The 20,362-nt window shown below is 42.4% G+C and overlaps 2 protein-coding genes across 6 annotated transcripts in view; one reads left to right on the forward strand and one right to left on the reverse strand.

Annotated features, from left to right (window-relative positions):
* Nucleotides 1–14,443, forward strand: part of DCSTAMP (dendrocyte expressed seven transmembrane protein) — a 43,141-nt gene extending 28,698 nt beyond the window's left edge. For 3 of the 5 annotated variants that reach the window (XM_081204842.1, XM_081204840.1, XM_081204841.1), the window contains 4 exons: nt 3,239–3,910; nt 4,030–7,113; nt 11,577–11,903; nt 13,118–14,443. In XM_081204842.1, the coding sequence (XP_081060968.1) occupies nt 6,088–7,113; nt 11,577–11,903; nt 13,118–13,201 (1,437 nt within the window). In that variant the 5' untranslated portion in view covers nt 3,239–3,910; nt 4,030–6,087 and the 3' untranslated portion in view covers nt 13,202–14,443. Of the gene's footprint in view, nt 1–1,604; nt 1,688–2,138; nt 2,223–2,359; nt 2,459–3,238; nt 3,911–4,029; nt 7,114–11,576; nt 11,904–13,117 lie in introns of all 5 variants that reach the window. The other 2 variants (XM_081204843.1, XM_081204839.1) reach the window with 2 other exon arrangements.
* Nucleotides 14,444–14,808: 365 nt separating this feature from the next.
* Nucleotides 14,809–20,362, reverse strand: part of DPYS (dihydropyrimidinase) — a 39,420-nt gene continuing 33,866 nt past the window's right edge. The window contains exons 8-10 of the mRNA XM_081204736.1: nt 18,243–18,450; nt 15,739–15,841; nt 14,809–14,947 (exon numbers count right to left, since the gene is read on the reverse strand). Of these exons, the coding sequence (XP_081060862.1) occupies nt 15,767–15,841; nt 18,243–18,450 (283 nt within the window). The 3' untranslated portion in view covers nt 14,809–14,947; nt 15,739–15,766. The remainder of the gene's footprint in view (nt 14,948–15,738; nt 15,842–18,242; nt 18,451–20,362) is intronic.

The raw sequence follows: 20,362 nt of genomic DNA on the forward strand, positions 1-20,362 counted from the left end.
AAAGCATGCCAAAAAGTGCAAGTAGATAAATAGATCTACTTCTCTGGCGGGAAGGTAAATGGCATTTCTGTGCACTGCTCTGGTTCACCAGAAGCGACTTAGTCATGCTGGCCACATGACCCAGAAGCTGTACTTGGCCAGTAAAGCAAGATGAGCGCTGCAACCCCAGAGTCGTCTGCGACTGGTCCTAATGGTCAGGGGTCCCTTTACCTTTACTTGCATCTAAATACCAGTTTTAATGCTCATATCTGTATCACTTTATCATCATTTGCATATATTTGACATAGACATTAGCAATAGTGTCACTTTTGAAAACCATTTTGAGTCTTTCTTTTTTTTACAATCAAGCAACATAAACTTTTAAAGAAAAAATAAGCAAACTTTAGTTTGATCCTTACTCCATTTTAACAGCATGCTCTTCAGCAAGTCTGTTCAGAAATAAGTCAATGGGTATGCAATCTTGGGATTTCACCCTTAGGCTGCAATCCTGTACGCACTTTCCTGGGAGCAATCCCACTGAGCACAGTGGAACTTTATGGAATCAACATGCATAATATTTTGCTAGTTGTCTCTCATTCCAATTTTAGAAGTAGTGAAATGGAGTTTCTAACAAAAAGCGATTTGTCAGTGAGTTCCATGCAATTTCAGAGCCCATTATAGACATCCATGGGGATGGCGACCAGACTGGAGGGATCAGACATATTCAAGTGGGTATATCACAGATATGAATAGGATCACACAATTTCCATTAGCTATGATAGTGAAGTTGAACCTCCATGTTCAGAGGTAGTGCATGCTGGGTTCCAGATGCAGGGAGGATAAAGGGTATTCATCACTTTAACACCATACCTGAGAGCTTCCAAAGGCATATGTATTATTCCAGCATATGTGCGGAGTCTTATTCCATGTATACACCTGATCAGAAATCCAGGAAAGCAGAAGGAATGGGAGAAAATTAGTTCCACCTAAATCATGTTGAAATCAATAGGACAAATCAGCCGTGACTAATTTAAGTTCCATTGTTTTCAATTGGTCTTAGGTGCCAATAACTTTCTCTGACTGGGGCTGCTGCAGTTTGTCCTGGGAGTTCACTTTCATTGTCATAGTTCTGTGATTTACCAAAGATTCTAGCGTCTTCCCTTTATTTCCCCAAACCTTGGAATCACTTTCAATTATGGTTGACGTATATTTCACTCCTATTTCCAGGTTCATGTAAGATGAGGTAGGGAACTTGATCATCCCAGTTATACATTCAATCATGGATCATTTCAGGGATCTTATCCTGTTTGAGATCCATTGAAATCATTGCACTGCAAATTCTTCTTCTCACATTTCTTTACAGGAATATTGCATGTGGAATTGTGCCTTCTTCACACAACCCAGGGCACATGTATGTGCATTTAAGCGCCATTGAAATCAGTGGGACTTTAAGCATGGCAAACTCCATGCTGGATTTTAGCTACTGCGTTTTTAGGTTTACACAAGAATTTTAAAAAGTGGGTACCCAAAATTGTGAATGAGATGAAAATGTGTTTAGAAATGTGTGCATCGTACAGGTATACTCACTGATATTGATTGCAGCAACCTCTTGAATGTGTCCTCAGACTTTGGATTTTCCTACCAGATGGGGCTTGTCCAGCCCCCTTTTTGATGGTCTTCTGCAAACAGGCAAAGCCCTTCAAAAAATGTAAATATCCACTTGGCCTGCTGGGTTGTTTTGTTTTGCTCTGATGTATTTAAACCCACATTTCTCATTTAATTGTATTTTAACTAGCTGCCATTTTTATCTGCTCTAATCTGTTGTTGTTGTTTTGTCATATTGCTTACTTGTTGGTGATTTGATTATTTTTTTATTCTGCATGTTATTGTTTAGCTGCCGTGGGCATTTTTGATGGAAACGTGGGGTGTATCTATGTAACAAACAAAATACAGTAATTTTCTTTCAGTTACATTCACACCCAGTTTCAAAGCAATGCCGTTGCAAACTGTTACCAAACAGTTGCACTTCTTCTTTTTCACACAATGAAATGTTTCTCAAGGCATGTGACTCACACTGAGGAGCAGAGGGAGATGGGAGGAGGATACACATTCATTCCACCATAAAGCAATTATCATAAAAATTCTGGTCCTCCTTTTAGGAACAGAAGAGGTCATTCCACTGCATCTCCCTTCAATTCTTCAGCAATTCTTCAGCAGTTCCTGTTATTCCAATATATATGATGGTAAAAACAACCACAATGTTCCTCTTATTCAAAACTATTAATAATTAGTGGTAACTAAGTAGATTTTCCAGCTTGCTGATAATCTAAACCATTTGCTGAGTAATGTTCTGTTTCTCTTCCCCCTATTCATTTATCAGAAATGTTTACAGTGGTACCTCGGGTTACAGACGCTTCAGGTTACAGACTCCGCTCCGCTAACCCAGAAATAGTACCTCGGGTTAAGATCTTTGCTTCAGGTGAGAACAGAAATTGCGGTACAGCGGCAGCAGGAGGCCCTATTAGCTAAAGTTTTACCTCAGGTTAAGAACAGTTTCAGGTTAAGATTGGACCTCCAGAACGAATGAAGTTCTTTTTTTTTTTTTTTGAAAATAATATTTATTACTTTTCCAACAATTTAAACACAACACTACAAAAAAAGAACAATACAATACAAAAACACTACATAACACTGACACATAACCAAACAAAAACAGCTTAAAACACATCAAACAATTTCAGTATCTTATCTTTCATTCACTTATTTCAACGACCTCCTCACACCTCCCTTTTTGTATTCCACTTCTGTTAATTGTTTCAGCAATTCCTTTCCATCTTCCTCTGTTTTCTATCCTATAATTATCTTAACACATTCTAACCTTATTTTTTCCTTTAATATTCTATTAATCTATTTATACTTAATTCCTTATAACATTTCTACTAAAGCCATATAACTCCGTTCCAACATTCTTCTAACATTCATTAATTTTACAGTATTTGTGTAAATAATCTTTAAACTTTTTCCAGTCTTCTTCCACCGACTCTTCTCCCTGGTCTCGGATTCTGCCAGTCATTTCCGAATGAATGAAGTTCTTAACCTGAGGTACCACTGTACTTATTCATTTTCCCATCGCTTTCCAAGGGGGTGGGAAAGTCTCAATAAATAAATGCAATAAAGATGTATCTTGGGATCTGATTGAGTTCCTTTACTTAATGCCTTGAGTCTCTGTGTTAACTTCTCCATCATTGTCAAATTTCAGATCTCGTGGTACCAGCAAGGAAAAAAGGCTGATGGCAGTTCTTGGCGATCACAAGTCATGCAGCCACCACATCTTTATACATTACTGACATAGTCTGCCCTTCAAATATATGCATCAATGCCAGTTGTGGATCAGAGAGAAGGGATTGACAGGCAATTTTGTTAATTTCCTTGAAGTCATATTTCCAGAATGCAGCAAAATCAGGACACAACCACCACATGTGAAAAAATGTGCCCTACTCACAGCCTCTCCAGCATAGTGGCAAGAGTGTATTATTCTGTGGAAGGTGTAGGGAGTGAGGTAGTAATGATAAATATTTCCTACCATTCTCCCTTACCCTAGTAGAGGTGGATTTGCCCACCTTCATGTGCCACTCTGAACATCATCTTTTATTTGTAAGTGGAGATCATTATGCCAAGGAATTTTACCTAGATCGGCCACAGTTCTTAATGCAAATAACTTCCCCATTTTACCCACATTCTGTTTCAGTCACATTTATCGTCATCAAAACAAGGGCCATCTCAGAATGGTCTGACGCATTAGGTGGGTGGGTGGGTTGAACGGCTGGGATGATTCAGCATAAACTTCTTTGCAGCACTAGTCAGTCCTTCCCCGCACAATCAAGAAGCACCACTCCATGAAAAAATCGTAATGTGCCTTGCAGGAGAATCTGTAAGTAAATCTTGAGAATTATGTTTTTAAGCAGGCTGCAAATGAGTATTAATGTGGTTTGTTTTATAATATAGTTTTAATCAATAACAACAAACAAGAATGTTGGCTGCTGGTTACAGGGTACAAAGCTGAGTCCAGCTATGAATAAATAGAAGGAAGGAGGTGCAAGAATATTCAGAAGTCTCAATGCAGGGGACCAAAAGGATCTAAGGCATCAGCTTCATATCCATTACAAATTGGATTCGCTGAGTGCATCGCCTTTCCAAAAAGATTCTTGAGCATCAAGGTACTGCCAGAAGTGTATAGAGTCACATTCCTGCTCCCCGCCCCCTTTTTCTGTACTGGTGTTAAGAGTCCCAACCTATATGTTCCAATAAGTTCAATATACTTATTACAAAGTATGCATACATCGGATTGCAGGCATGCATTGCAATACAAATGAAATTACCTCTGAAATAAGTCAATAGGCTCAATCGGACTGACTTATTAGTAAGTGTGCTTAGGACTGCATGATTAATCAGGGGCTGAGAGAATGCTTCTGTTTTGGCCAACAAGGCTGTTTTGCTTGTTGCAGGACCTTGGGGCCGTTAGACGCATTCAGGGGAGCCGCAGCAACATAGGTAACTATTTGTTCAAGACAAGTTACCACCAGTGCATACAGGCTAATGGGAAGGTTGCTGGAAACAGTGTATTTCAGCCATCAAATGTCTGGGTGAACAGGAACTTTATAAAAATCCCTCTTAAAAGTTGTTAATGTTGCAGGCAGATGCACCTTGCTAGGAAGGGCATTCCACAAACAAGGAGCCACCACCAAGAAGGTCTTGTCATACGCCATAGATAGAAAATGCATATAAAAGAACAGGGAGAAACCCTTAGGGACATTTGTGTACAGAAACCAGGAGGACACCATTTTGTTAAATGGCTGCCTTTACCGTGATTTGCCATGTAAATTAGTTTAGCCTTCAGTCAAAGCCAAGGACAAAAGAGAGAGGCGTTGATGGGCTTCCCAGGTTTGGAGCACACCTCCTCATAGTCTTAGGGCCGCTACAGAAAAATGTGGTGTTCCAGCCCACCACTATTATTACCTCCTTCACTAATGATACTCTGAACAGGCAATTGGGGTGGGGAGGGAGGAGAGATGGTATGGGGAAAGGTGTTCTTCAAGGTCTATTGATTTCCAGGGTGTAATCTTTGGAAAATTCCTACTCTTCCTTCATCTCTGTTTTGGAGCCGGAGCAGATAGTAATACAGGCACATGAATAATGATAAAATCCACAAATGGGAAGTATATTAATAATCTTAAGATCTGTGTCTGTATAAACATCTACCCCACTTCCTAGGAACCTGCTGTGTCTGCGCTGAAAACAAAAGATAAAGTTATCCTTATAAAATAGTATTTGTTAAGGCAACAGACTCTCATTACAGGACAAAATTGGAAAAGTTTATCTTATTTAATTAGAATCTGATTGATTGTGTTGTGTTAAAAAATCTAATATGCATATAAATCAGCTCTGCCTCTTTAGAGAAAACTTGTTATGTGGAAACAATGGGAGCCAAGTAACAAGTGAAAGCTGGAGTTGTGTTGCTTGGTGAACTATAAACCATGTAGCTGATGTCTCTTAAATGCATTTATTTTATTTTATAATAAAGAGAGATGGACTGATTGTCCCAGTGGCATTGGAAGTAGGAAATATGGCTAAAAAAATTACTATTGAATGTATTGAGTTGAATTAATTCCCTCTGGTTTATTTCTTTTTACACTGAACAACAACCTGGATTAAGTGGCAGAGTAATCAAACAACCATTTGCACCATCCATTCAGCTTCAGGGTACAGCCACCCCTTCGAAAAGGGTCAGTGAACCCCCATGATAGGCCCCAAGGAGAAGAGATTCAGACAGTCCGAGGAATCATCATGCAAGATCAAAATGCCCTGGACGTAGTGCTCCTTTCTTGCCTCCAAGATGTCAGCTGCCTATTCAACTCCTGCTCAGCTGAAATTGGCTTGATATCGTGTCATTAGTGCAGATCGCCTGGATATATATGAGAACTGTGCTGGTAGGTCTTTCAGTTTTGAGGAATAAAGCATAACCTCCATAGATTGCTTAAGAGATCAATTTGGCATCTATCTGTTTCCATTCCCAGTCACCATTACTGGATCTCCAGACCCTTGAAGAAAATGACTTCTTTTGCTGCGTTTGCTCAGCACATATGGACACATTTTGTGGGCGAAAGGAAGTCTGGCTGGAAGGGCCGGTTGTGTCTGTTTGCGAACTGCAGCTCCGTCAGTTTGATGGTGAATGTGTTCCTGTTCCTAGCAGGGTATTCCTTCCTAGCGGACTACCCCACGTTCTGTGCAGTCGCACCCCCATTCCTCTGGATTGCCCTTTCCATGGGTTTGTTTCTGTCCAGGCACCTGCGATGCTTTGCTGTGCTTTTCTTCCTTTCCTGTGGCCTACGCGAAGGAAGGAATGCCCTGATCGCTGCCGGGACTGGGGCGGTGGTAGCTGGCAACATCCAAAACATTTTCCACAACCTAAATCAGCTGGTAGACAGCATCACTTGCATCCTTCAATCGCAGCGTTTCTCCTTCCTCGGCCACTACATCGAAGCGATTCGGTGGATATACAATCAGAGCAAGATCTTGGGCAACCCGTTCAAAGACGTTGTGTCAGTGAAGGACAAGCTGGATGTGTCTTACGCCGTTTCGGATGAAGGCTTGAAGCTGAGGTTGAGTGAGACGAGTCTCCACATCCAGAACGTTGCCAGGCAGATTTCCTCCATACTAGCCCTACCGCCCTACCTGGGCAAGAAAGTCCTCCCTCTGCTGGGGGTTCTTTTCATCGTTCTTGGGACATTACACTTCATGAGGAAATTCCTGAATCCCCACAACATCAAGTTTAAGAACACTTACATTACGAAAGCGTTTATTCGCTACGATGAGCGGCAGCGGCAGCGAAGGAAGCTCTGCGTCCTTCCCCTCAGCAAAGAAGAAAGAGAGCTGTACACAATGGTTCCATCCTTTTGCCAGACCCAGAAAGAAAGGAAATGCACGGCACGCTTTTTTCTCCCTGTGCTTGCTAACCTTTGCATCTGGGCTCTCTTTGCAGCAGTAGATTATTTGCTTTACTGGCTCATTTTTTCAGTGAGCAAGCATCTCCAAGATTTCCCTGAGCTAGAGGTCCATTTGAAATTGTATTACCATGTAAGTACCTTAGCTACAGTTACCAGCACTTTTCTTGGGCTTTTATTGCTTTAGATACAAGTTTTCTGCAGAGTAGACTTATGCTAAAACACAGCGCAGAAGGCCTTAAAATGAGTTTGGGTGGTGGAACGGCGCAGGCTTTGAAAAGCCTGTGCGTATAAAGCAATGACAAAACAGCAAAAGGCAGATTGGAACGTTGGTTATGCTGAGTGTTTTGTGTGGCCAGAGGAAACGGAAGTGCAAAATTTGGGAGGCCTCTTTTGGGTGTCTTGTTGTAGCAAAGGCTCAAGCATGATTTGCAGGCCAAAGACCTCCAGTTTAATCCCTGTCATTTCCAGTTTAAAAGATTGCTAGCAACATGGCATGGGAAGATACACGATTTCCATGACTGGCTGCTGAATCATTTTTAGGTCTGGCAGAAGGGGGAGGTTGGTCTGTGGCCTGCTGAGCCAGGAGAGCTTGGCAGAAGGACCTCTCTGCTTATCTAACCCCGTCAGCTGATGCAAGTGGGATTTATACTTATCTGCCCAATGTTATAGTGTGCCAGGTTGAACTGATTGCCATTCGGGAACAAGAGGGAATTATCCTCAAGCTCGGAATAGGTGTTTGGGGATAGTGCTATGGGGCTAATGCAGGGCTGCCATCAGGACCTGGAACACCCTTGCAGCTGCTGCCGTTGCTCTGCCTACTCTCTCCCCCCCCCCCAATTTTCTAGTTGCCATGTTAATTTCCCACAATGCCTTCAGCCCAGCTCTAGGGCTTTTTGGGAAATTAAACAGGTGGCTAGACCCAGCTGCCTAGTGCTGCTCCTGTGATTTGAACCTCCAGAGCTGGCAGAAGAGGAGACCCACCGGATGACACTTTGCCTGCCACCCCCTCAAACCGGGAACTGAGGGGAAGAGCTGCCTTATACTGAGTCAGACCAGTAATCCATCTAGTTCAATATTGCCAACACTGAACTGACTACAGCTCTCTTGTGTTGCAGTCCTACCTGGAAATGATGGGGATTGAACCTGAGATTTTTTGCATACAAGGTTTTGTTTTGTTTCGTTTTGCAAGTTCTGTCACTGAGTTGCAACCCTTCCTTTAAAGCATCCTTTCTCAACCTTGGGTCCCCAGGTGTTGTTAGACTACAACTCCCATCATCCCTTATTACTGGTCGTGCTAGCTAGGAATGATGGGAGTTGTAGTCCAACACCTGGGGACCCAAGGCTGAGAAAGGATGCTCTAAAGATATGGTTAATGAATTAGAGCTTCTTTTTTCCATACAGGGCAGAATGCAGAGATGGAGGAGCAGAATACTTGGGTTGACATTGGGCAAAACAAGCATTGAGGTTTCATAGAAAGGGTTACCCAATTTTGGTTTTCCCCCCTGCAGATGCAGGCAGGTTGGCCAGAGTCAACCCTCATTTGTGTGACATGCTATCAGATGATCCTCCCTCAATGTGATAAATTTATCCTGTTTTTGCTATCTCATCAAACTGGTTCTGTGAAGTAACTACTTGTGGGTTTAAGTTTTTAACTGGAGGAAATGCACTTCAGATATCTACCCCCCGCCCCCGCCAACAGACTCCAAAGAAATAGATGGGACAGCTTGCAAAATGGGATCCCAAGAACTCTGTTATATATCTTATACACTCCCTTGGTACCCTCAAGAACTAAAGTATTTCTAATAGACATCCAGACATTTGCCTGCTTTAGTAGTACAGCCCAAGTTCTTTCCTTTTGCGTTGAATTTTTTGCTCCTCAGCAGGTGAATTTCCCATTACTTCCTCTTAGAGCTGGTTGTGCTGAGCAATCAACTTTCCTCTCTCCCCTAAAGAAACCATTTATCCAAGAAGCAATTATAAGAATCTCAGGTGTTCCAGAGAGCAGGGTATTTGAGTTCAGCAACATAACTAGTGCTTAACTTCCAATTACAACAAAACAGGAAGGGATTTAAATAACACCTGCTGTTGTGTGATTGGACGATGAAATTTCCTTTGCTGCCTCCCATGTGTGTGTCAGGTAATTTACTCCCCAAAGGGGAAATAAGGCAAAAACTCCGTGTATGTGTGTGTATTTATTCCCAGTGACTGCTATCTCAAATTTCCCTCATGCAGTACATCTTAGGGAGCAGTCAAAGCCACAGAGCAAAGATAGGCTTTGCCCTCCTGTGCCCAATCCCCATTCCCCAAATTAGGACTTGCAGATACATTTCTGCTTGCACACCTTCAGCTGCATTGACTGAAGGTAACACCAGAATGTCCGAGAAAATATTGGAGGCAACTGGAGCTGGTAACTCATTGATCCCAGAAGGCTGTTTTTAATGCCAATCGTCAGGACTGGGGCATGTGAACTGATAAACACAAAGTACTTCTGTACATAGGCAAAGTGCCCATATATCTCCATTGAGCAACCAGAAGCAGCCACTATATATCAATATGAAAGGGCATGTCTACTAGGTATCAGGTGTGTTTAAAGTGAGTGCAAGCCTTCCAGCACTAAACTATCTAGCAGATTCTTGCAGACTTGGGTCATAAGTCTAGAGCAGGCTTCACCAGCCTGGATGATGTAGTGGTGCAGCAGTTAAACTGCTAGCACATTTGCAAAGCTAAAGTTTCCAATTGGATGGGGGGACCACATGTTGAGAATTCCTGCAGTGCAAAGGGGTTGGACTAGATGACCCTCAGAACTCCCTTCCACCTCTACAATCCTACGGTTCGTATGTTGTTCAGCTACATGTTCCCTCATCCCTAACCCTTCTCCATGCTAACTCAGACTAAGGGAGGTTGTAGTCAAAAATATATGGAGGGCATCAGGTTGGCTGGATGATACTCTTGGAAGAATTTCCATGCTGGGAAGGGTCCATTTAATCCAGTGCTCTGTGGCCCACCAGATATTGCAAGGAAATTGCAATATGGTGTGATGGATTTAGCAGTGCCCTATTACTCTAGTGGTGGTGGTTTCTTTTGGGGAGGTTCCCCAGAATGCCCCAAGTGCTGTATTGTTCCAGGGTGAAAGTCATAATGTGGTGCTCATGGGTACACCCACAAAGGTCTTCTCTGAGGCCCATAGGGACCATTTGCCCCCCTATCCCCATTGAAATTATGCTTAAAATAAGCCTTTGAGTGTAGTGCTTTGAATGTTAGTGCAAGGGTTTTTGCCTGTGCAATGGAAAGTCCCTTCTCCCTGTGTGCACCCGCTAAATCTGTTCTGGGGTTCACCCAACCCTCCAGAGCAGATTTGGGGGAGAATGTGGGATGCCTGCAAGTGGAGGAGCAGAGGCAAGGTCTATTGTGAATTGCAAATCCTTGCGCTAACAGATTAAGTGCATTGGAAACCATCATTTGTAGCCAATACATTTTTCCTCCAAGCCTGTGTTTGTGTGGCTGTACTGCGTGTATGTTTCCAGTGTGTGCGCACACATGTGGTTGTGAGTGAAAGGTTGATGTGTGTGCACGAGACCAACAGTTTCTCTGGTTTGCAGATGTGTTCCCAGGCATGGCGTAAGGGGAGATAACAGCCTACAATGACAGCTGCCAATTCTTCACTGGAATATTGTAATGTCTAGTGAATTCTGGGCAAATGAGATATGAATGGGACAGTGAAAACAAACCCATTCATATTCATTCACTCATTTGTTACTTGTTCCTTTTGAAGGAAGTTGAACCAAATGGGCTCCATTCAGGTTTCCTACCCCTCTCCCCAAATCACACGCCTGCAGAATTCACTGACACAGGATGTGATGATGGCAACACACTTAATATGGTTTCAAAATGACATTAGGGAAATTTATAGAGGTAAAGGGAAAATCTTTAAGATACCTAAAGGACTTTCCACGTTGAAAGAGGACTATCCCACTGGGTATCGATGGGGGGTGGGTGCAGTGTGGGGTTTTGTGTCTCCATGTCCTGTTGTCCGTTTCCAATAAGCATCTGGTTCTCCACTGGTGTCTGTTTGAATAGGCGAGGTGTGGGGAACCTTTGGCCCTCCAGATGTTGCAGAACTACAACTCCCATCCACACCAGCAAGCACGGCCAGGAGCCAAGGATGATGGGAGTTGCAGTTCAGCAACATTTAGGGGGCCAAAGGTTCCCTATACTTTGAACAGACAGAGCTTTAGTTTGATCCAGCATGGTTCTTACATCCTTACCTAAGGCTGTCTCAGCTACTGTGTATGATGATGCTTTAAGCATTCCTTTAAGCATTCTCCAAATCACACATCTCTTGCAAGCTGGTTGTCAGAGGGACCCTACTGGTTTAAGCAATTGCCTAGAGCAGGTTTGACTCAGTAGTTAAGCGACTGTTAATATCCTGTAGGAGACTTGAAACACACAGAGACCCTGGGAGGACTTTCACTGCTGAGTTGCAATGCTTCTGCTTTGTTGACTTTGAAGCATCATGCATCAGGTATTTCATAGGAGGAAGCAATGCTCACGCCAACTTCTTTTTAATATTTTTCTTTCACGTCTCTTGTGCAGAAAAATTCCGACAAATTCATATTCAACCATGGGGAGATTGTGGACAATAAGACTTCCTTCAGCAGCCCTCTCTTTGAGCATGCCTGTATTCCCAGACCAAATGTTCCCCACTCAGCCACTTGGATCCAACTGGGTGTCATCATCTTCTTTTTAACAGTGCTTGGGCTGTGCGTCTCTACATTTACGCAACTTAAAATCCTAGTGGCAACATCATTCTATCCTAGCACAGACGTGAAACGGATAAAGTATCTGCACTCAAAATTACTAAAGAAAAGATCAAAGTTCCCCGAGAGGAATGAGAAGAGGAAGCTGAATTCATTTGCAACGGTAAGTTACAAACAGCATAGAATGTAGGGCTGTCTTAAAGCTTGATCCTAGAAACCACCAAACTGAAACCAGAGTCAGAGCACAAGCCTATCTGTAGTTTCTGGCAATGGTGATGATTTGCTCACTCCCTTTGCCTATACATGGGGCAAGGGAAACCTTGATATATATTTTTAATGGATTTTATGAACTACCATAGAAGCCAAACATCCCATGCTATTCTGGTAGCACATCTGCTGTGAAAGTAATGCTTGGACTCACTTCAGGTGCTGTTTGCACAGCCCCACTTCTGCTGTGACACAAGGGCTTGCCTCTCTAACTACAGCAGGGATAAGTTTCAAACCCAATCCATGCCTGCAAAGGAAGGCAGGCCTTTCCCAATTATTCATTTGCCACAGTTGCAGCTTGCTTTCCAATGCCAGATGCCGCATACAGCAGCAGGTGCAGTAAAGGTGGACATGGTTTGCCCAAAATGGCCTGACAGGCCCTAATTAGGCGCACACAGCAGTCCCCTGCCACTGGTCTAGAAATTTCCTTTTCCCTCAAAGAAAGGATGTGTTGGGAGTAAAGCAACAGCACTGAGTCGGTAGAGGGAGACGACAGATAGAAAGGCAACCTATTTGCCCCTCGTCGATTCCTCTTGGAGTAATTTCCTGTAGGTTGTTCTCTTGGGCTTTTTTCCCTTCCTGCTTCTTTTCCAAATTAGTGGCCACATGAAAGCTTGTACTCAGAATGGCTTTGTTCTGGGAGTCTCTCATGCTGGCTCTGGGAGAGTCCTGCAAGATCTCTGACAGCCCTGCAAGATCTCGTGAGACCTTCCCAGAGAAATTATGTGAAATTAAAAGCTCTTTCTGCACAGGAAAACCTGGCACGGAAGACGTTTTTAAGCCGTCAGGCTTGCGTGCATTTAATTTTTGTGATTGGCCACCAAGTGCATAAAGTTGCAATCACACAAGTTAAATGTGTGCAAGTTATGAGTCAACTATATATACCCCAAACTCCATTTGGATGAAGGGGAGTGGATGTTTAGCTACCATCTTGCTTGAGAAGGGTGCTAAGCCACTTGCCTGCCCCCACTTCTTCAGAGAGGAAAGAAGAAACATAAGAATTTAGCTCCCCATTCTTGTTCTAGACTGAGAAAGATGGTAGAGAGGGCACCTGCAAATTCATTGTAGGCACTCACTTGTAAATATATCTATATTTCCTCTCTTCCTCAGTTACATTTCTGGTTCCCAATCCTCCAGGCAATGAGGAGTTCCAGGAAGAAACAAACAGAGGTGGCAAAAGTCGGCAGCCTTTAACGACGCAAAGAAAATCTCTATGAAGAAATCCATGGTTTTACAAGTGAATAAACGGTCTGATGCATTTGATTTTTCTTACATTCATTCACTTTTCACCTCTGACTCTCACCTTGTCATTCAGCTTTGAAGTCATCAAGCTGTACAGACTTGTCGGTCTGACACCCTAAGTGATACCACTGCATAATTCACATATTTCTTTCTGTACCTGCCTCCTCCCTTGCATCTTCTAGTAGGAGAGCTCAGAATTCTTCGCTTTCTTTCTCTTTTCTTTTCTGCTGCCTTTGTCTGATCTTTGCCAATGTTCTTTTCTGTGGGTGGATTTCCCCCCCCCCCTGCCTGGCACTATATATCTATCATCACCCAAGTGTCATCAGTCCCTCCAGCCACCTTCCACTTCATGTTTTATTTTTCACAGATGAAAGAACTCTAGCTTTCGACTCAACATGAACGATGCAAATTTGAAATGAAGGGTTTTAGTTATTCAGAACCAATTAGGATTACTGGGTTTCTTTCCTAATGTTGCTTCTAGTGGTGCTGTGACCTCATTCCACACACACAAACTCACTCCATCCTTGTGTACACCAGTGACGCTGCCTATACAGAGGCCCCTCTGACTCACCCATTCCACCCACATTCTAAAAATGCAGGACTTCCTCTTCTTTTTAAAGGGAATGAGATGTTGAATTTGATGTGGGGGAAAATCCCCTAAATCAGATCAGCTGCAGTTTGAAAAATTAATGAAGGCCTGACCCAGTTGTCTTGGGATGGCAATCAAAACTGGCAAGGTCTGGAACACTGACACTCCTGAAGTATGACCTATATGTAATGTGCAGAATGCCTGGAGGGTTGCTTGCTTATTTTTCTCCTTTGCTTTGCTACAAAATCCAAAGACTGTGAGTAACTCATTTCCCCAGAGAAACCGCTCCACACTTGCGTTTTGCCATGACCATGGTTGAACTCTTCATTTCTATAGTGGTAGCGTGAATTTCTACCACTGGTAAATTTTGCAGATAGAAGGGTGGAGGGTTCATGGGCACCAAGATTGAGACACTAGGACAGTAGTAGGGGGAGCCGAGTATTCATCTCCATAGGTGGGAAAACAGAGTAGATAATCCCTTAGTGGTACAGTGTATAATGTGGCCTGTGTATGTCTAGCTGCAGGATTATAGAATTGGGAGTTATTAGCCATTATGAAGCTTATTTGTATTGAATCAAGCAATTGCTTGATTATGTTAATTTGAAGTGATATATATATATATTTGCAAGTTAGATCAGCCTCAGATGAGCTCCGATGGTGCCGTGCCAATGATCCCAACCCAAAACAAAAAGAATCACAGTGCCAGTAATCTACCTACAAACTGAAGCACATGACTATCCACATACAATTGTGGTAATAGCTTTATCACAGTAGGAGACTTCCGTGATGACTGGTGCAAGGCTGACTGCTTTCCACTTAAATTCTTAATTGTGAGGATTACTACATAATACAGAGCAACCTCACCCCCTCCATGTCCTCATATAAAAAGGTTTGCATGGTAATATAAATGCACTTATTTATATAAATATAAATGTCTGTAAACTTTCAAAAGAGGAAGCAATGGTAAAAATTGTAGAGGAAAATAGTCATTTATGAATTGAGATAAAATGCTGGTGCATCATACAGAAATCAAAATTGCAGACTAATAGGGCTCCAGAATAGGTTCCAGAAGCAGGGCAAACAGAATTATTTTCATCTGGGTTTTTGACCTAGAGAGACAAGAGGAAGAAAACATGATGCAATTCTTCCAAAGGAGGATGTCTCTTACTTCTGTCAGCAAGAGAGGCAATAAGAATAAAGAGCTTATAAGAATTACTAACGGGTGGGATTCAGCAAAGTGTGCAGCCACAGTTTTCCCATGATTTCTAGTCAGGGGTCCAAGAGGTGGGGTGTGGGGTTTTGTTTTTTGGTCCTGTCACTTTCCTTGGGAAGACCTCTTTACGGTGGAACTGGAACAGTTGTCAATAGGGTTTTCTGCAGATTGGCATTTGCTCTGATGTTGCAGTAAACAGGTTTTTCTCAGGGGAAGCAGTGGGACAAAAATAAAACCCTTCTTGGACCTGTGACTAGAAATTGCGGGACAAACAAAAAACAGCTGTGGATGGGTCCCTAAATTGTTGCACAAGTGGAATGAGCTCTGTTCACACAAAAACACAGTTTCCTCTAAATCTCCCTCTGGAGGGTTGTGGGAACCCCTAGGGGGCGCAAGGGAAACTACTTAAGGCTTTGTTGAATTGCACCCATCGTTTTGTCACTCCTCTGCAGTATAGCTGTCTTCATGGCAGCTTCTACTAGATTCTAAACCTCCTTGGTGCCAGAATCACAGACCTGAAAGACACTCATGGATATAACCCAGACTGACCCCTCCCACCCCCAGAACAATACTTTTCATTTGCGGGATGGGAATGCAGTGAAGGCAAGGGCCTTGGTGTGGACTTTCGTCCCACAGGTTACTTGCTTTGGGACCAGTCAGTTTCCAATGGCCAAATGAGACACTCACATGTCAAAGATGAACTGTATTGTGGGAATTATTTTCCCTCAGCAGCAACTGCAATCACTTTGCCCACATATGGTGCTCGCTTGACAGGAACAGGCTGGCAAACCTGCAATGACATGTTTCATTTTTATTTCTTTCACATTCTCCTTCCCTCCCCACCCCCACCTCAAGAAACTTGTCAAAATCAAAATTGCACACTGCCATTAGATCTGTTGTCCTGTGGTCTCTTTATTTCAGACCATTCCAGTTTTAAGGGGAATGGATTGTTTTAAAAGCTGGCAGAGAGACATTTCAAGGTTCATTTGGAATGGGAAGAAACCTACAATAAAACAAACTGCTCATAGACTGGAAGGATAGAGGAGGTTTTGCCCTACCGGACCTCAAACTATACCATAAGGCAACAGGTCTGGCCTGCATCCACGAATGGATGATACTAAAAGATACAGACTTGCTGGATATAGAGCGTTTTGACAACCACTATGGTTGGGATGCCTACCTAGCCTATGATAAGGTGAAAGTCCACAAAGGGTTTCTAAACCACATAAGAAAATCTTTATATAAAATATGGAGTAAATATAGAGGACTATTAGAACCTAAAACCACCTGGTGGACCTCACCCATAGAAGCTTTAGCTGTGAAGAAGAAAAATATGAAGGGAAACTGGGCAACGTACAAAATGCTATTAGAAGAGAAAAGTAACAAATTGAAATTAAAGCACTTTGAAGAATTTCGTATATATTTGATTGGCTTCAATACTTCCAAATTAATGAAAGATTAGGCATGAATAAACAAAAAGGGTTTGCTGAAGAAACATCTAAGTTAGAAGAGAACTTAATTCAGCCCAAAGGGAAACATTTATCAAAGATGTACAACCTCCTCCTTGACTGGGAAGTCAAGGAGGAGGTGGTGAAATTGGTTATGGTACACTGGGCTCAACCGGACACAATATATACAGGTGAAACTCGGAAAAATAGAATATGGTGGAAAAGGAAGGAAGCACGAAGTGCTCCAAAATCTCCTGGTAGGCGGCTGTGTTGACCCTGGACTTAATGAAGCACAGTGGACCAACACCAACTGATGACATGGCTCCCCAAATCAACACAGACTGTGGAAACTTCACACTGGACTTCAAGCATATGGCATTGTGTGCGTCCCCATTCTTCCTCCAGACTCTGGGTCCTTGGTTTCCAAATGAGATGCAAAAGCTGCTCTTATCGGAAACGAGATTGACATATCTCGCTTTGCATGTCATGAGTCTATCCCATATATTAGTTTCACCTTTTAAGTTGAATTACTGAAATAAATGAACTTTTCCACGATATTCTAATTTTCCGAGTTTCACCTGCATATGATTGAATGGGAAAGGCTTTGGAGGGAAGACATAAGGTTCACCGCATGTTACAATTTTAGAGAAAACGGATGAAGATGTTATACAGATGGTACCTAACTCTGGCCAAGTTGTACAAGAAAAGTTCAGATGTCTGTTGGAGATGTAAAAATGGGGTAGGTACCTTTATGCACATGTGGTGGGATTGTAAGAGGATAAGAGAATTGTGGGATGCTACATATAACGAACTCAAAAAGATTTTCAAATTCTCATTTTTTAAAAAATACTTAAGACTTTCTGTTAGGTATTATGTCCATGGAAATTTTAAAAAATATCAGACTCCTTTTTATGTAAGCAACTGCAGTGGCTAGGATCTTAATAGCAAAGAATTGGAAAGGCGACAGTATCCCCACAAAAATGGACTGGCAAGAGAAAATGATAGAGTATTTACAACTTGCAAAAATGACTGGGAGAATAAGAGGAAACTCAAAGCAGAAAGTTAGTAAAGATTGGATAATATTTAAAGAATACCTTAAACAATATTGTGATAATGCAAATCTCCTGAAAGACCCAGACTGAATCTTGAAACACAGAGAAATTATATAGCAAAAACTTTCATGCTAAATAATGGAAAAATAAAATAATGAAATGTGTACAATGAGGTGAATCGGAAGTCAAAAGTGTGTTATGTTAAATGAGAGATTGTATGTATTGTATTGCACTGTCTAAGTTATATGTAAATTGTTGTATAATAAAGGTTATTTTAAAATTAAAAGAAAAAGAGAGATCTGTTGTCGTGCAGCCAAAGTTACGGCTGCATTAGTTTTGTGTACAAGATCTCAGCTCATATGGCCTCGTGAGGATTCCTGTACACGTTCCCTTGCCACATTTTTCTTCTCCCTTCCCCACACTATTATGTGCACTACGAGCCCTCCATTCATTAAACCACACTCCTTATTATGACTTGATATTACTGTCCTCAAAAACATGCTTTAAGAGCAGAGGCCTGCTGAGATACCACAGTAAGAAATTCTATGTTTTTAAACCTATGCATGTTTATCAGCACCAGAGTGGCAGCAGGGCCCTCCTGGTGGTGGTGCTGTACTTTTAGTCAAAGGAGAGAGATTGCTACAATCATATTATGCAGAAAGACTTACAGAATTACTATTAGCATACACACCTGATCCCGCTGCCTGATCCGTTTGTAGACATATTCAGGGAATGGCTCACGGGGAACATATCTCCCGTCTCCTGCTGCAACGTGGAACACGCCGTTTTGGTAAACCACTTTGCCTCGCGAAATGGTCACCACTGCTACCCCATGGCAGACCATGCCTTCAAATATGTTGAAGTCGATGGCTTGGTGGTGAGTCTTTGCTGAGATCGTCCTGTATTGGAAAGAACATAGAATCATAGAAGAGTTGGAATAGACCACAAGGGCCATCGAGTCCAACCCCCTGCCAAGCAGGAAACACCATCAGAGCACTCCTGACATGGTGGTCAAGCCTCTGCTTAAAGACCTCCAAAGAAGGAGACTCCACCACACTCCTTGGCAGCAAATTTCACTGTCGAACAGCTCTTACTGTCAGGAAGTTCTTCCTAATGTTTAGGTGGAATCTTCTTTCTTGTAGTTTGGATCCATTGCTCCGTGTCCGCTTCTCTGGAGCAGCAGAAAACAACCTTTCTCCCTCCTCTATGTGACATCCTTTTATATATTTGAACATGGCTATCATATCACCCCTTAACCTCCTCTTCTCCAGGCTAAACATGAAACAATGATGCAAACTGTCACCATGGATGTTTTGAAATCAGCAAATTTTAGATTCCGCTGAGATTCTTTGAAGTCTAAGGAAAACATGGAATTGCAACAAAGGCAGCAATCATTAGAAACTCTTCCTTAGAAGTAAGCTCCACTGGAACAAGCAGTGCTCACTTCCAAGTGTTTAGGGTGGTCTTTTAAATCACAGATTTGAAGCAAAACCTACTGGAAAAAATAAATTTGAGCTGAACAAGAGTTTTCCTCTTAGGTAAGAAACTCCGCTGTGGTCTCACTTAGCTCTCATTAAGCTTCTGTAGAGAAATGCCTGGTTGAGCTGCCATTGGACTATAGACTTTAGAAACAACCAAAAACAACACAACTGCCATTGATTCATTGAGTAGTTACAAAAGATTTAAGAGGAAGGATTTCCCAAAAAATAGATAAAAGTGCAATCTCATTTTTAATAGCAAAATTTGGGATGGGAGGGAGGGAGGGAGGGAGGGAGAGGGAGAGAGAGAGAGAGAGAGAGAGAGAGAGAGAGAGAGAGAGAGAGAGGTGTGATTCCTATACAGTGGTACCTCAGGTTAAGTACTTAATTCGTTCTGGAGGTCCGTTCTTAACCTGAAACTGTTCTTAACGGGAAGCACCACTTTAGCTAATGGGGCCTCCCTGTGCTGTTGTGCTGCTGCCACGCGATTTCTGTTCTTATCCTGAAGTAAAGTTCTTAACCCAAGGTACTCTTTCTGGTTTAGCAGAGTCTGTAACCTGAAGCATCTGTAACCTGAGGCACCACTGTAACTCCTGTTCTCTTAAAATGCTGCAAGCATCACCTGCATCTGTTGAGGCCACCAGATTATTTATTGCTTATTTCTTTCTAGGAATGCATTCGCTCCTCAGTGCTTTTTGCATTTTAATTTCACCTAAGCAGCAGATATTCTGAAAACACTGCTTTTCCATATTTATGTATTCATTCTAAATATTTGTGTATCGTCCTTCAAAAGAAAGAAAAAGTCTTTCTCTAGGGCAGCTTACAGCAACAATGCAATATGAAAAACAAAGAAAACAATATAGGTGCAAAAGCAGCATTAAAACCAATCACTGGAAGTTAAACGGTCTCAAATCCCCACTTGGCCATGAAGCTCACTGGGTGACCTTGGGCCAGTCTCTGCCTCTCAGCCTAACCCACATCACAGGGTTGTTGTGGGAATTAAATGAGGAGAGGTAGAATAAGGTGGAATAAAAATGCAATCAATCTGAACCAGTAAGAGTAACATCTGAGAGGTGGAAATGCTCCTGTGACTTACCTTTAAACCGACATGAGATTTTATTATTTATTGAATTTATATACCACCCTATACCCAGTCTCGGGTTAAACCACGGAGCCTAGGACTTGCCAATCAGAAGGTCGGCGGTTTGAATCCCCGCGAAGGGGTGAGCTCCCGTTGCTCGGTCCCTGCTCCTGCCAACCTAGCAGTTCAAAAGCACAAATTGCAAGTAGATAAATAGGCGGGAAGGTAAACGGCATTTCCGTGCACTGCTCT

The sequence above is a fragment of the Podarcis bocagei genome (genome assembly GCF_964188305.1).
Source record: "Podarcis bocagei genome assembly, chromosome: 8".
NCBI classification, from domain to species: Eukaryota; Metazoa; Chordata; class Lepidosauria; order Squamata; family Lacertidae; genus Podarcis; species Podarcis bocagei.